The 17,315-nt window shown below is 31.6% G+C and overlaps 1 protein-coding gene across 1 annotated transcript in view; it reads left to right on the plus strand.

The window, feature by feature from the left end:
- The window catches only part of WAC (WW domain containing adaptor with coiled-coil), a 101,998-nt gene that overhangs the window by 52,870 nt on the left and 31,813 nt on the right, over nucleotides 1-17,315 (plus strand). Inside the window, exons 5-7 of the mRNA XM_074269538.1 lie at nucleotides 392-507; nucleotides 2,070-2,182; nucleotides 6,886-7,194. Of these exons, the coding sequence (XP_074125639.1) occupies nucleotides 392-507; nucleotides 2,070-2,182; nucleotides 6,886-7,194 (538 nt within the window). The remainder of the gene's footprint in view (nucleotides 1-391; nucleotides 508-2,069; nucleotides 2,183-6,885; nucleotides 7,195-17,315) is intronic.

Genomic DNA, 17,315 nt, shown 5'->3' on the forward strand with positions numbered 1-17,315 from the left:
CAATTTTTTGTAGCTTAAAGAACATTTGTAATATTTTTGAATACAGAAAATTAAATTTGACCACTTTTTTTTTTTTTTTTTTTTTAATAAGTCATATAAACACTTTCAGCTTGATTTTACCCTGAGTGAAATGTTTATTCATAACCAGTGTTTTGGTGCCAAGATTGTTTTTTTTGTCTAAGAGAAAAAGGGCATTACTAATTAGCAATTGCCTACTACAATTATAAATATTTAATAAGCATAACTTTTAATTGATGAGAGCCTTACTCTGTATATTCCTTATAATCATGTTATATTTCTATTTTTATATGGTAATTGATCTTTTTTACAATATAATATTAAGATGTTATGCAATATGTCCTAATCTTTTAAGCGTGTGGATTTTTTTTAGTCTTATGATTCTGCAGATGACTGGTCTGAACACATCAGTTCTTCTGGGAAAAAATACTACTACAACTGTCGAACAGAAGTTTCACAGTGGGAAAAACCAAAAGAGTGGCTTGAAAGGTATTTCTTTTTATCTTAAAAGATGCACAGATGTTTGTTTTTTTCTACAGATTAAAATCCCATGTTTATGAATATCATTGTCCTGTTGAATCTGTAAAGAAACATTCTGTCAGTGCAGATGAACATCTGCCCTGTGGTTTACATTTCTAGAAAGGCAGTACCCTTTGGTTGCAAGTGGAGAGGAAGCAGACTCCATTGATCTGAGTTCAATTTCCACCTCTGACACATCCTGACTGTGTCATTCTGGGCTGGTTATTTAAATTTTAATACCTACGTAACTTGTGATGTAAATTTTTTCTAATGAATAGTGTTTTTGATGGTCCCAATGGATAATCCTTGGTTATAATTCTCTACAAAATATATCATGGAAGTCATTCATTTATCTTGGTATAACATTAATGCTTTCTGATATGTTTGTTTGCTAAAATCCCATTGAATTTCAAGAAGGAAGATTTGAGTGCAATGGAATGGCAAGACCAGTGAGTGGGAAACAAGAATTGAGAAAACTAAATTACAATCTTGGGCAATTACCTTAGAGGGCATAAATCTAGGCATAGACATATTTCTTTTCCCAGGTGTCATTATTGACAGCATTCTTCAGAATATGCATTGATATATTTGCTATTTTAATCTAAATAAGCAAATCCTTTTCTTTACAGAAGAATTATTAAAGTATAAAGTTTGAATTTGTAGAGAATTTTATTCTCTTTAAAAAAATTTTTTTTAATCCCATTTTCTATCATCCTGTGAAGATTAATTTTTTTGTTGCCATCTTCATCCAATCCTGAGATAAAAATATTTCTTTTTTCAGGTTCAGGCCTTATATAAACAGTTCTTGACATGGGTATTATTACCCTGCACTCCCTGGTTTGGATGGGAAAAAGAAAAAAAGATTATTTCTTTTCAGGGGAATTGAAATATATTATCCTCATTCCCCAGTAATTTGTACTATCCATTCTCTTCCATCCCTCTACCCCTCTCCCCTCCTTTGGGTTACATATACAACTTGATTACAACTGGGATGTAGCTAAACAGAATTATTAACTAAATTTTTCATATCTGCAAAGTTAACTTTCTATTCACTTTTTGTTACAAAATTTAATTGTAAGCAGTGATATTGGAATTTACATCCCAGATTCAGAATTGCATAGAGTGTGAAAAAGAGGAGAGCATCTGTTAACTTAGTAACATTTGAGAGTGGATCTCATTAGAACTGGTTGTAATGAGAATGATAGTATGGTTGTAATGAAAAAGATAGGGTGTAATTTTTGTAACAACCTTAAAAAGAATTTGCTTACTTTCTGTTTCTACCTTTTCCCCAAACCAGGTGGACTACAGCAAAATTCTTACCATTTTATATTCTGTACTTTGCTGTAATAAATGAGTTTAGACAAATGCCTACATGCCCAGTGTCCTATTTCAGGTCTATAAAAAGTATTGGATTTATTTAGAGCTCACTAGTAATACATTGACTTCCATATCCTTCATTTGATTCTTAGTGGGCATGCACATATATTGATATCTACCTATATATATCTATATCTTTTTTTTTCCCCCCCCAGAGAGCAGAGACAAAAAGAAGCAAGTAAAATGGCAGTTAACAGTTTCCCAAAAGATAGGGATTACAGAAGAGAGGTGATGCAAACCACAGCTACCAGTGGGTTTGCAGGTGGAAGTAAGTATTATTTTTGTGAAAGTATTTTTAAATATCTTTATTCTTCCGAGTTTATTTACATTGCAAATGCATATAGGTTTACATTTATGTACCAAAAAATATGTAGATGATTCCTTTGTCTTAGTAGAGGGATGTTGCATGCCCACACACACATACCTGCATGCTCATGCACACAGACCTCCTTCTCCTTCTCTTCCCCCCCCCCCCCCCCCACACACACACAATGTTTAGTCTTATTATAAATATCTGAGAGGATAGCTTATCATAATATCTCCCCCCTCCTCCATAACCAATTGCCATTTAAAAACAGGAGATGGTCATTTGAAAATTAATAATGGCATAGCATTCTAGTAATACTTCCTAACTGACAAATCCATAGAGATACTGGGAAGATCTAATGGATTTATGATGCAGCTTAGCAGAGATACTTTTATACTTTTATAACCTGGCATCTAAAATTGTTGATAATTACTAGTGTAATGCCCTAGAAATTAAATTTCAACCAATTTCATGATTTTAAATGTGTCAATATAATCTGTTAAAAATTATAGAAAAATTATAGAAAATATTTCTGTTTAGAACACTTGTTAGCTTCCATGTTGGTTTGGAGAATAGTGACCTAGCAGCATTTCAGACTACCTTTGGGATACTTTAGTGTATAAAATTTTTATCAGAATTGGTCAGTTGCTTTTGTACATGCCATGAACCATATGTAAAAAATGTTGAGTATTATTCTAGAGACTGTTTTTTATTTATGTAGAAGAGAACTGAATCTTCATATAGAAGAAGTGAAATATTATATCATTAATACTGTTCCACAATTCATTCATTCTATAGGCTTGAAATGTTACCAAAGTGTTTAATAGTTCGTCCAAGGAACATTTTCAGTACTGAACCAAACCTAGGAGAATGGGGGTTGAGGAAAAACAGTTCTGGAAATTCTTAAAACATTATTCTTTAAATTAAAAAAAATCAAGAATATTTAAAGTTTGTTTAAATTGGTTAATTAAAAAAAGAGAGAGAAATTGTTAGAGGATCAAAATAGTGATACTTTTTTGTGGTGCTTAGTTTCTTTGCCATAAAAATCTTTTGTAGTTTTAGCCTTTTGGTAGATTATTCTAAATTCCTAGGGATGAAAAATAAACATGTTTAGCCATTTTTACAAAATATATTCACATAAAGTTATTTTCTTTGCTACATAGAAAAATCCCATGAGGTACTAATTTGTGAAATGCATTTGTAGATTTTTTTACCTTCACAGTTTTTGATTCTTAGAGATTAGTTACACTTTGAAAGTTTGTTAATACTAAAGGTCAAATTCATCTTTGAACATGTATAGGACATAAATATAGCAATAACTATTATTCTTTATTTTTTGGTTTGTGATGAAGAATTTATTTAATATGATGAAACTATATAAATCAGGATGCCATTTGACCATTCAGTTTCAAAAACTGGTAAAAGTTTGAATTCTAACTTTGGATTTGGAAAGGACTTTTGAGAATATACAGTTTTCTTTCCCATCCTGACCCCTTATTTTACAATTGAGAAAACAGGCTAAATGGTATTGTATTAGTTTTGTTAATTTTTAAAGAATCACTTATAAAGAAATAGAGATGGCAAAATTGTGGTGCCTAGGTGGAAACTATAATTAAAACTGGCTGCTGATTGTTTTTGACATTTATAGAAAGTAAAGACTATTTAAAACAATTTATTCTTGAACATTAGTAGAATTTTTTTTTTAATTTCCTATTTTTGGGAAAACCTTTTGTGTTTTCAATCAGCTTACTCTTGAATATGCCTGATTTTTAGTATATTATTATGTGGATTGATTTCTTATTAAATTAGAAGTGTACCTGGGAAAATGACAAGAAAAAAGTCTTCCAGATGAAGAGAATCTAGTCCAATTAGCCCTGTAACTCCTTGTTTTGGAATTGTTGATATTTTTTGAATAGTGAAACCTCCTCATTTTTTACAAAGAAGATCCAGGGTCTAGGGAGAAGAAGCTTAAGGTCATCTTACCTCCTGACCCAGTTTCTCATGGTAACCTCTGATACTTTTGTACAATGTTGGTGCAGTAGGAGAGAAAAAAAAAAAAAACCCACTTATTTGTTCTTTTGTCCTTCATTTGCATGCATCCCTGCCTATGTAATCATAACCTTGGGTAGGATGTCCCTGGTATCTCCTATACATTGGTTCTCAAAATTTATATGCCTCTGCACATAGAAATATAGTGGGTTATTGGCAGAAGGGCTGCTGGGCTCTTTCTCTGCCTTAGAGTCTTAGAGAGTTTCCTGAAACATTGAGAAGTTAATTTGTTTGCCACAGTTGATATGTGTCAGAGGCTGGACTTGAATCCAAGTCTTGCTTTCTTCAAGGTTAGCTAAAATCTTATCATGTCACAGTATCTTCCTTACACAGAAAATCAGCAATTTTAAGTCCATCTTCCTTAGGATGGTGTGGAAAATGATAAATCTTTCTAGTGACTTGTCTAATTGAACATCAGAAAGAGTTTAAATGTGCTAAAAGGTTTGAAAATTTTTAATAATATATAATTTTTAGCCAGCAAATGATGGAGTTATACATACTATCATTGTTTTTTTCCCCCTTTAATTTTGTTATGTCTCATCTGATTTGTTCTCTAGAAAACCATTTTTTAATAGACTATTGAGTCTATATGGTGATTATTTAGAATTCTGAGTGAAATTTACATGCTTTTTTTTAACCTCTTCATTATCTAAATTGGTTCACTTGACATGTTTGGAAGGAATAGCATATCTTTGCAACATTAGAATGTGAGAATGTTAATTAGTTTGATAGAACTTCAAAGGAATTTTCTTTAATGTACACAAATGAATTTTATGTCTAGTTAAGCATAGAGATTGGCTATAGGAGTTCTTGTTTGCTAGCATAGTTAAAGTAACAGTCAAGTAGAAAATTTGACAGGGCATTGGGAAAATTAGCTTTGTAAAATAACTGCTTCCCTGTTTGCCTAGACAGAAATTTTCTCTTGTCAATCATTCACGTTCCTAATCCATTTTATAGGATAGTTATATTTTGTTTTTTAGGATGACAACCTACACAAAAAAGTTAATTACTACTCAATTTTTGGTGGTTCATTTTCTAATAAAAGCCTATTTCTTTCTAGTCAAATTGTAGTTGATAGGTATGTTCTTTAAATAATTGTCTTTTGTCAGCTTACCCTCCCCTTTCAAATAGAAAATTTTCTTTGTTTTTTGATCAGTTAAAATTTTAAGTTTAATTGGAAGGTTTTTTGTGGTGATGGTAATGGTAGTTGTTAAAGCAAATAACGTCATACAAAATTACATATTGATTTAGCTACAATTTTTACCATATGCATATCCTAAGAGATTATAAGATTGTTGGTTCATATTCAAAACATATATTATATTTTGTAAAACCAGAAAATGAATTTTTTTTAAATGATGGTTTTTGGACATTGAGGAGTTATGGGTGAGTTGGGGTGAGGTTTGGAGAGTACATAGGATATCATTTAATCTTAAATCAAGAAAGTTTATTTTTTTAGCAAAGAATATGGTTTTAAGATAATTAAGCAAGCTAATAGCAATATAGATAAAAGTAAAGATAGCTGCTTGGAGCAAGTCATTTGAAATGATACCTTTTGTATTCCCATAAATAGTGAATATTTTTATTTTCTAAAAATTCCTTCCTTGGCACATAAAGTATTAGTTTAGTGATAAGCTATGTTTGTTATGGTTGTGGTTCAAAGTGGAGTTCAGTTTTCCAGTCCAGATTGGTATACACAAGTGCCTTATCTTGACTTGAACATTAAGGCATTTGTAATTTCAGTTTTTTACAGGTAGTGAAACTACATAAGTTCAGGTTGTTTATGTGAATCTGGTTTTTTGTGGGTTGTTTTTTTTTTTTTTTTTTTTTAAATATAGGTAGTACTAAATTTTATTTTATGTAAGATTCATTTTATGTACTTTTTTATTTTTAAGTTGTAACAAAAGTATCTTTGTACCTAATGGTACCATCTAATTGTTTTTTAAAAGAAAATTTTGATAGATTATTTTCAGGTGTTCCATGATTTATATCTAACTTTTTTTTTTTAACCATCTTAAGATGTTCATAATTAGCTTATTTTAACATGTTGTTTATCAAATAGCCAGCAATCTAAAAATAGTTTTCAAATCCTTAATTAGTCTGAAATGACCTATAGTTGTATAGGTAATAGTTTTCAAGTAGGACTAGTAATGCAAGTAGTATTACCCATATTCTTTTTTGTATTGTATTCACTTTTTTTTTTTTTTTTTAAATCACTGATTAGGGTCCAGCTATTTTGAAAAAGTTTTACTTATTCATGTTTTCTATTAAATTTTAAAAAACTATTAGAATATTTTTGTCATATTTCCAAACCTGGAGAGAATAATTTGTATTGAACTCATTTTTCAAAAATTTAGAAAATTTGTGACTTAGATACAATGACATTTGAGTGTAGATATGAGAAGGGTATGTTATCATTGAGACTTACTTCTTCCATTGATCTTTGAGAAGTTGCATGATGATAGAATTTCAGAAACTTCACTAGGTTGGAATTTTATAAAAAGAGACTTAAGTATTAGCATGTTGCTCAATTAGCCAATGTTAAAGACAGGTTTCTAACATAATCTTTTTTTTTTCCCCCTCATTCCAACATTCTTTTTCGAACTGAACAAAAGTGGAAGACAAGCATTCCAGTGATGCCAGTAGTATGCTCCCACAGAATATTTTGTCTCAAACAAGCAGACACAATGACAGAGACTACAGACTGCCAAGAGCAGAGACTCACAGTAGTTCTACGCCAGTACAGCACCCCATCAAACCAGTGGTTCATCCAACTGCTACCCCAAGCACTCTTCCTTCTAGTCCATTTCCTCTACAATCTGATCACCAGCCAAAGAAATCATTTGATGCTAATGGAGCATCTACTTTATCAAAACTGCCTACACCCACATCTTCCATCCCTGCACAGAAAACAGAAAGAAAAGGTATGACCTCTATTGTTAGATATTGCACGTTGAAGTAGAATTTCTGTTATTAGTGTAAGATTTCCATTTGGTTTAAGAATTTAACAAAAGAAAAACAAGATTAATAAGTTCTCTAGAGTGACTTAATAAACATTCAGTTACAGAGTAAGCTGAATGAAAATTTTTTAAAAACTGATTTAATTGAACCATTAAAAAATTAAATTTATTATGGATATTAAAAAAGATTGAACATCCCTTCAGATTTTTATAAATTTTCAGTTGTTTCTAGAATTTCATTAATGTACTCATCTCTTAAACTTTCTAGGAATCAGGAATTTTAATAATATGTGACATTTATAATACAGTTTCAAAGTGCTTTATAATTAGTTTATGAATTATATTTATTTAACATAACAGTATTCACAGTATTTAGATGAGAAAACAGATATAATGATTTTTTGAACACAACAGTCCCCAAATCAATAAATAGCACTGTCTGGATTAAAGTTTGACATAATTAGTGAAGTAAATTAAACTGATAAAGTATTAATCTATACCTATTCCACAGTCAAGTTTTGGATGATGAGAGTAACAATAAAAAAAGAGGAACAGCAAATAGTATTTCTTTGCTTTAGAAGGTAACAATTTTGTCAGGAAAGACATGGCACATTATAAATGTGAGGTGTTGGGGGTTGGGGAAGTCTCATTGTTTCATAATCAAAGAACATTACATGTAAAAAATACTGAAGAATGGTTGTAAAACGTTGGATAAAGAAATCTGAAGATACATAACATTAATGCTGAGAGTAATTCTAAATAGAATGGGATTATAGAAGCATTTGTGATGGGAGATAACTATTGAATAAGTCTCTGATCAAATATTCATTCTACCTTGCTTTTTATTTGGTGAATGTATAATTCAGCATGCAACATTAATTTCATAATTATTTTAAATTGTTTTATGAATTTTCTTACTATTTAATGAGTGCCACATCATTGATAATCTCATGACAAAATACTTAATATGCAGTGGTATTGCTCCCATAAAATAATATGTTGTACCAAGTACTTTTTATCTGCTAGCAGTAAATTTTTAGTTGTAGTGCATTCCTTAGTCAAAGTTTTAAGTGAGAATTTTCAAAGAAATTTCAAGTTTACCATGCATACACAAACAGAGCACTTAGGGAGATGAGAATCTATAAAACTAAATGTATCATTTCTTCCTCTTTTTACAGAGTTTCTTTGACTACATTTCTTCCTTAGTTCCAAAAAAGTTCCTTGTTTTTTAAATTATATTTTAGTCTTTAAAGAAGAAGCTTCATTTTGGATGATGGAAAAAACTTGTAATAAGATTCCATGAGAAAAAGATAATTGTGATAAACAACTGCAGAATTAATCATAAATCTGATAGTTAGTTTTACTTGAGTTAATTATTGCTCAATTTATATAAACAAAAATTGCTAAGATTTTTTTTCATAATTTAGCAAAGGCGAGTAAGAATTTCTTAACTTAACAATTTTCTCAAGTATATTTATTCACTTTAAAACTACCAATTATTCACAACACATTGATAGCTCAAATTGCTCTTAACTGTTCATTAAATAATAGGTCTTCTTCCCTCATTCTCTGTCCCTCTTCCTCTTCCAGCCTCCTCTTTTTTATTTAGCATTTATTTAGCTTAGTGATGGACTTTACCTTGATTTGAAAGAAAGTACATTAACTTGCCTTGTGATATAATCATTGTTCAGCTTTATTCAGCATTACATTTATCTCTTGTTCAATTTAATTTAATATTTTTTTAATTAGAAAATTGATCTCCCAGAGATATCTTATCAAAACATATTACTTTTTAAATTATTAGATTTTATGTTTATCTATATCTGGAAAACAGTGCTATTCTTTGGTTAGATGTCCTGTATTCAAATTCAATTAACACTTTTTTAAGGGCTTCAAGTATGTTAAGTATTTAAGATACAAATATAGATATGATACTGGGGTCAAGGGTTTTAAGAAATTTATTAGATTGGAAGGAATTAATGGATTTGGCATTTAAGTAGCTGAATAATTTCCCAGGTAGTAGTTGAAGATAATTACAGCTATGTAAGTGGCACGATGTTTGTACCTTTAATAGAGAAGAAATGGAGATAGATAAATGAGTTCCGTTTTAATAATGTTATTGTTGAGGTGAATAAGAAACAGGAGGGAGATAAATATTTGAGTCTTTTGGATACCTTTGATAATTGAAGCTATAGGGTAATACCATCAGAAAAGGAAATTACAGAAAGAGTAGGAAGGCCAAACATAATATCTAAGGAGGTTCAGAAAGATTGTGAGTGTGTATCACAGAAACCAAGTTTTGAGGTTCTTCCCATCCTTCCAGAAACCTAGATTTCTGGCTGTAGAGCCATCCTTTTATCTTCATCTTCCATCTTCTTTCATGTTGCCAAGTCTTGTCTGTTTTTGCATCTACAATATTTCTCATGTCTCTTCTCTACTCAGATGATTACCAGCCTTGTTCAAACCTCCCATCACTTTTTCACTGGACTCTTTCAGTAGTCTTTTAATGAGTTTTCCTGCTGTTCAAACTCCATATCTGACACTAAATTGGCTTTGTGACCTTGGACATAATAACTTTATTTGCTGGGCCTTTAATAAGAGAATGATACCTGTAGTGTATAACTGTTAGAATATTGTGAAGATCAAATCATAGAATTGTAATAAAATGTTTTTAAATTCAGTAGTAATTAGTTTCTTCCTTCTTTAGTCCATCTTTTATCTAACTGCTAAATTAATATTCCCAAGGCACAGATCTTATCATGCTTCTTCAGCTCTAGGAGCTTTACTGGCTCCCTTTTATCTCCAAGTCAAAAATAACAAATCTGGGGTTTTTGCTCCACCTAGCACACATTATTCTCTTTCATTCCAGCCAAAATGACCTAATTCTATTTTATGCTATTCTATTACCTACACTTAAAATGCACTATGTCTTTGTTTCTGACTTGTATGATCCATAGCTTTTTTTCATTTGTCAACCTATATGCCCTTTCCTAAAGGGGTTTTATTCCAGTCCTCTTGAGTTTCTATTTGTCTCATTCATTCTTCTACTTCTTCACTTCCAGCCACTCCCTTTACTTTGTATTTCTGTAAAGGTTTTGTTTTTGTTATTTTATTCCTAGTACCCATCATCTTGCCTAACCCATAGTAGGCACTTAAAAAATGCTTGATAAATGAATGAATGGATAAATAAATGAAGAAATGAGAACATATCAAGAAGGAAGGAAAGATCAATAGTTTCAGATGCTGCTGTTAATCTGCTATTGATCTAGATGAGAATTGGAGGGGTCATTATGTTTTATTAACAATCCAGGAATTAATAGAGAGCAGTTTCTTTAGTATGGTAAAGATAGAAAGCAGATTGCAAGAGATTTAGGAGTTAATTGGTGATGAAGAAATAGAGGCAGAAAGCTTAATTGTTTGATGGTGAAGAAGGAAAGAGTAGTTTGGGAAAATGGAATGAGTAATTGAGGTCAGCTATAATTTTAGAATTATTCAGAAGGTAGTAAATGAGGATTGTCTGCAAGAAAATAAGGGCTTTGAAAAGAGGGAAGAGTATATTATAGGAATGGGAGACAAGAAGTACATCTTTTGTGATGATTGCAGATATGTCAGTTTGGCTAAAGAGAGGTATGAGAAGACTAAGAGACTTAGGAAGGTTCATATTTGTGAAGAACTTTAAATACCAGACAGAGGATTTTATATTTGTTTCTTTAAGGCAATAAGAATTCAGTGGAACCAATTGAGGAATATAGTCAGACCAGGGTGTTATCGCAGGGAAAATCACTTTGACAGCTATATAGAAAATTGATTGCAGTAGTAAGATACTTTAAGCAAGATCAAATGGAATGGAAGTAAAATGTTGTAGGAGTGGAAGATTTCAACTAGTAAATCAGCTATTGTTAGAAGCAGAGCATCTTAATGAATCTTTTATTTGGCTTTGCTGACAGTATCTTCCTTGAGTTTGTAGAGAAATTTCTTAGGAAGGCTGCTTTTCCAATAAAGATAGTTTTGTTGGTGAGATATAATGATGGTAGCTTTAAAAGAAATGTTTTTATTGATAATTTGTCATAACTATTTATGGCTACTTTGAACCCACTCTTATATCCCCTATAAGAAAGATTGCAAAAAGTAATCCTTTGGACTCTGTCTCTGGAAAGAGCTGGTTTTTTTTGTTTTTTTTTAATTTTTTAAGACTAAAAGAGGCAGTGGGGCAGTAGGTGAAGAGAAGTGGTATAGTAGAAATACAGTTTGACCTTGAAGATGAGAAAATTGTTGGCCAAATCCTGCCTTAAAAATATTGGCTGAGTGAGCTGGAAGCAAGTCACGTACTTGCTTAGTATTATAGCCTGTGGTGTTAGACTCATAGGACACCACAAATCAATGTTAGCTATTTTGTGTTGGATTTGTTGTTGTTAAATATTTCTTCAAATTTTACCTTTTAACCAGTCTGGGGGGACTGGGGATTTGACATGTGATCTAGGCAACTCTTCATAAGTTGCCAGGAAATTGTTTACCTGTCTTAGTAGCATTCTCTCTTTCTTGTCACTGAGAACTCCCTAAATTCATGAAATTTAACATTTAATTTATCTTTTTGCACCTTAAAAATTATTTCCTACAACAAAGTGGAGATGGGCAACCCAAGCTGGAGTAGTTGATCCATGTTACACCTGAGGAAACTAAAGATAAATGAATTGTTCAAAACTGATAACATTTAGAGCCAGATTTAAATTCAATGTCATGGATTTAGAGCTAAAAGGGACTGCAGAGGCAGTTCTTCTTTAGTTACAGATAAGGAAATTGTGACCTGAAAAGGTTAAATGATTTCACTGAGGCCACTCAAGGCAGTTAGTGTCAGAGGATTTGAACCAAAGGCCTCTGGATTCTTAACACTGTGCTATATGCTGCCCTAACTTTTCTCTCACTCTATTACATCATCCTACCTCCCTAAAACTCTTCCCCTAAACAAAATTTCAGTGGCACAATTTCAAATTATTTCAATGAGAAATTAAACGTTGGTATTTAAAGAGAACAATTAAGACTCTTTTGAATTGTGGTTTTTTTGGTTTCTCTCTTTCTAAATTGGGGGAACATTTCCAAACTAAAGAACTGTTGGATTTGGGGGAGGGGGTTGTTTGTTTTTAAAGTCAGTAATTTAAGGGATTATTATGAGACCAAATCCAAGGATAAGAGTCAAAGAAAAAATGAAAGCACAACAAAAAACTTTATGGGAAAAACATTTGCTTGTCATAATATCTGGCACAAAAAACACTTAATAAATACTTATTAATGATTAGACTACATGAAATATAATGTCTTTTTCAATGCTAATTCTAACTTTCCAGTCAAAGGAACTTTTGCCTCTTGGATAATTTGGTTTGATTGTTGTACCAACAAGCTTAATCTAAATTTGTGGTAATAAAACATTTTCTGTTATATAGCCATATTTTGCATTTTTATTTATCTTTTTTTTAGTTGGTAGAAGGGATCTTAAGAGTTTATCCATTATTATTAATCCATTAATCATTTAGCCTATATGTATTTTTCAAGAACTTATAGTAACATAGGCCTATGTTAGGTGATAGAAAAATGTTGATGAGACAAACCGAAGAAGCAGTTGCTACTCTCAGACAGCTTTCAGTTTAATAAAAACATAACATACACAATATCAAGCAATATAAGATAGAGAGGACATTCACTACTTTATGTAGAAAATTAAGTTCAGAACGATTAAGGCTTCTGTGCAAGATAACAAAATTAGCAGCAGAGATTACCTTCTACCATAACATGTTTTCATTGGGGGTTATTTTGGGAAAAGCATGATTGATTTGGTTTTGAAATAAGATAGATTTCATACTGTGTCATTAAGAATTTTAATGAGCTTTTCTACACATTTCAGTTAAGGGTTCCCCCCTCCAGAGTATCATACTGGCCTATTTGCTGTCCTTTGCTTATTAATTTTCATGTCCTTTATTCACTCTTTCCTCCTGGCTATCCTCAATGACTGGAATGCTCTCCTTTCCAAACTTTTCCTTTCTCCCTGGCTTCTTTCTAGACTTGGCTCATTAGCTTCTGCAGAAGGCCTTTCCCTCTTAATGGCCCTATTTATTTACTTGTTGTTTCCTCTGTTGTTATGTTGATTTATTGCCTATTTTGTGTATTTCTAATCCTAGTGCAGAGCCTGATGCCTTGGCATGGAGCCATCTTCTCTCATATCTGTTGTCACTACCTATTCTCACCAATAACTTTTTCTTCCGTAATCTACCATGGAATGAACCAGTCTCACATCTTTTCTTCTGCTTTTGATATTCAATTCTTTTCAGATTTTTTGAGGGTTTTTCTTGCTAGTAACAGTGAACAATAAGGTTACAAAGACTTCTTTCCTGTGTTGGAAAGCAAAATTTGGAGCCGAAGATCTGCACTCAAATTTGGGCTGCCATTTACTACCTATGTGATCTTGGCAAGTTAATTTACCTCTTTAGGTCTCCGTTTCCTCGACTTAAAATGAAAGATTTGAGCTTGAAATCTGTGATTCTCCCTTAATTTCTTTCCTTACCTCTCTCTATAGGAAACAAGTTAATACATTTTAGTTTGAGTATGTATAAATTAGGGACCACATGTGATCTGTTGTTGGCATATATCTTTTTTAAAGTTCCAATAAACTCCCCCTTCCTAAAATAGATGATATTCTTATTGAGTAAAATTCAGTATTTGAATATCCTTATTCTAATTGCAATCTTATTGAATAAAAATATCCAAGTTTATTTTTGAATTAAATATTTTGGTATTTCACTTGTTATATGATCCAAGTAGAGTGGGATTTAGTTGTTATAGATTCCCATCTATTCATATTGACTTATCCTTTGTGATTCTCTTTCATTAAGAATTTACATCGTGCGCTCTATCTTTTTCTGATTCTTTAAATAATTTGTGAATTTTGCAGCAATAAGTTTTGATTGTATTATAAAATGCTATAAAGTTATAATGAACACTATTAGCTTCAAAAGAACAGATAGCATATGACAGCCTTCCCCTTTGTAAAAATGGATGATAATGGATGTGGGATGCTGCATATGACACCAGGTTTTTTTTGAGTTGAGAAACTTTTTTTTTTTATTCATACTTAAAAAGGATGATGTCTAGGATGCGTTACAGGAAAGAATACAATGATACTAGTACATGGATTTTCTTTTCTCAACTGCTTTTCCATTCATGCATGTCCTCAATCATCTTTTCTGTCATATTATTGTTAATATGCTATAGCCTAATTAGGTTCAGCATGTGTCTTCCCATTGCTCATTAGAATTTTTTATGCCACTGTGGTCTTAATGTTCCCTGATTTTATTCAATGGTAAAAAAAAATGTTTTTCATACCTGCTATGTATGATAGCATACTAATGATTCACAGAAATGTAATCATTACTGAGAGATTATTTGCATTTTAAAAAAATAAGGACTTTCATCATAAATAGCATTTTAGAGTGATTGAAAGTACAGTTTTTAAATGTGATCCAACTTACTCATGACTTGTTTTGTTCATCGTACATCATGAAATCTGTTTGTGGTACCTGTGTAAGATCTATGTAAAATGGACTACTCATCCAACAGTATGTCAATAGTTTGGTTAACTTGGATTTTTATATCCACTTATTTTCTAGTGTGGGCCAGAAAGAAAAGTTTGCTTTGAATGTTCATAAAGTAGGACTTAAAATGACCAAGAAACCTTAAAAAGATATCCAGTTGTAGTTATTGTCAAACCTCACCCGGCCCGGACACGGAAAGGATTGACAGATTGATAGCTCTTTCTCGATTCTGTTAGGTGCAGTCAACTAAGTGTCATCAAATAAAAGTATCAAATATACTTAAGCAGTTCTGAATTTGTGCAAATGTTTGATGAAATCATCACATAGACCAAGGGTCAGCAAACTGCATTTTCTTTTTTATAACTACACTTAAGAATGCTTTTTTACATCTTAAAATAAAATTTTATTGCTTTTAAAAATGTGAAAACCGGGCAGCTAGGTGGCGCAGTGGATAGAGTACCAGCCCTGAATTCAGGAGGACCCGAGTTCAAATCTAGTCTCAGACACTTAACACTTCCTAGCTGTGTGACCCTGGGCAAGTCACTTAACCCCCGCCTCAGGGGGAGAAAAAAAGTGAAAACCATTAGTAGCTTGGGGTACCATAGCAAAAAAGGCCAAGGGCTGTAGTTTGCCTATCTTTGATCTATATGAAATCATGCTGGTGATTCTGTCTCTCCTTGGCTAAGCTAGGATTTATGAACATAGACACTCATTCATATACACACTCCCTTTCACTTTATGAATATCATAGTCCAGTGGAAAAGTTTTGTATTGCAATTTTGGAAATGTAGATGTTATTCATGATTGTACCATTCTTAGACCTGTTCTATCATTATTTTACATGATGTTCAAAAGTAATAAAAATTAACAAATTTCATTTCATTTTTATTTCTATTTGGGCATTTGGCTAATTTTTTTTTTTTTTTTCCATCTTCACTGATTCCTTTGTTAGTATATATTTCCAATTCTTGAATTAAGGCTTTGTTTGAGGCTCAACAATGTACTTTCTTTTGTGTAACTTTAATAGTATCTAGTCTCAATAATTTGTTATTAAGATTTTTAAAATTATGAACTTAAAAATTAACCTGGAGCAGATGGTTTCACTCTTTTCACTTTTGTCCCCATGCCCAGCAAAGTTCCTGATACATGCTTGTTGATCAATAAATACAAACATTCCAATATTCAAAAGTGAGAAATTGTGAACTTGAGAAATTGTAGTTTAAAATGTTAAATTTAACAAGGTAGTAATACAGTGATCTGTTTTTATCCTCTTTTGAACTTAATTTCTTTTATAGATTTTTGTTTTATTGATGCTTTTTTCTTTTTGCATCTGCATTTCTGTTTTCCTAGTAACATTACATAATCCAGTGTTCACTGTTCCTCTCACCCCCTCATTCTGCTTCTTCCCTTCTTCTCTCTCCTACCCCCCATCCCCTTTTCACCTCCCCCACAACAACCACAAACCATAAAACAGCACATTAAAGAGTTCAAATCTTCTAAAAAAAGACCTGGATCTAGATCATACATTAATACTCACTAGTCCTATGGGTAAGTCATTTGTACCTCAATGTAAGTCAAGCGATTTTCTTAAGATTACTAAGATACAGACTATAAGATTCACAACACTACACCTTTCCTAGATCTTTTCTGTATTTTTTTTTTTTTTTTTTTTTTTAAACCCTTTCTCTTTTCCTTTCTATAAGAATCTTTTATGGTAAAAATTGTGAAACATAGCCACTGGTTTTTGGTTGCTTTTTTTATTTTTTTTTTAGTAATATATTTCTACTGTGTAAACTATAATTCATAGTTGTGGTTGTCAATTTCATCCATAACTGACAACTTTTCCTTCAACATAAAGGGAAGCCAGGTATTACCATAGTCTATTTGCATCATAAGGTTGTTCTCCCTTTTACTGCCCCAGTTCTATGTGTAGAGAGGAAAGCAAGACTTTTGATAGGTGAAAGAGATTTTAAGTCTCAAAAGGCTTTGAGATACCTGTAGATCTTAACTTTATATTCCTTAATGGGCCTTAATCCAGGTTACAGAAAAACTGATTAAATATTTTTTGTTTGATTTTTGTAGTTCTTCATAAAGATTGTTAGCTTTGATGGGTAGTTAACAGTAGTCATTTAAATATGATTTAGATGTTTATAGCATCAAAGTTTTTGTGGATACATTTTTAGAAACACTAGCATTTTTAGAATTGTATTATACCTGTTGTATAAAACTGATCTTGAAGAAAAGTTAATTGAAAGGCATTAGAAAATCTTTTATTGTTGGCTTTCCATGGTTTATTAGCACTTTAAAATAGAAAAAGCACTTTTCTCAGTGCTGGTCAGCAGCCACTGTGTAACTTAAAAGAGTAAAGATTCTGACACATCAAAATATTTAATGTTCGTGGGGCTATCATATTTGTAATGCAGATTTTAAAAATTGTAATTTATGTATTTTGTTTTTGAGTCACTTATAATCATTTTTGAATATGTACTGGGACTCCCATGTAAG

Source organism: Sminthopsis crassicaudata, chromosome 5 (genome assembly GCF_048593235.1).
Source record: "Sminthopsis crassicaudata isolate SCR6 chromosome 5, ASM4859323v1, whole genome shotgun sequence".
NCBI classification, from domain to species: Eukaryota; Metazoa; Chordata; class Mammalia; order Dasyuromorphia; family Dasyuridae; genus Sminthopsis; species Sminthopsis crassicaudata.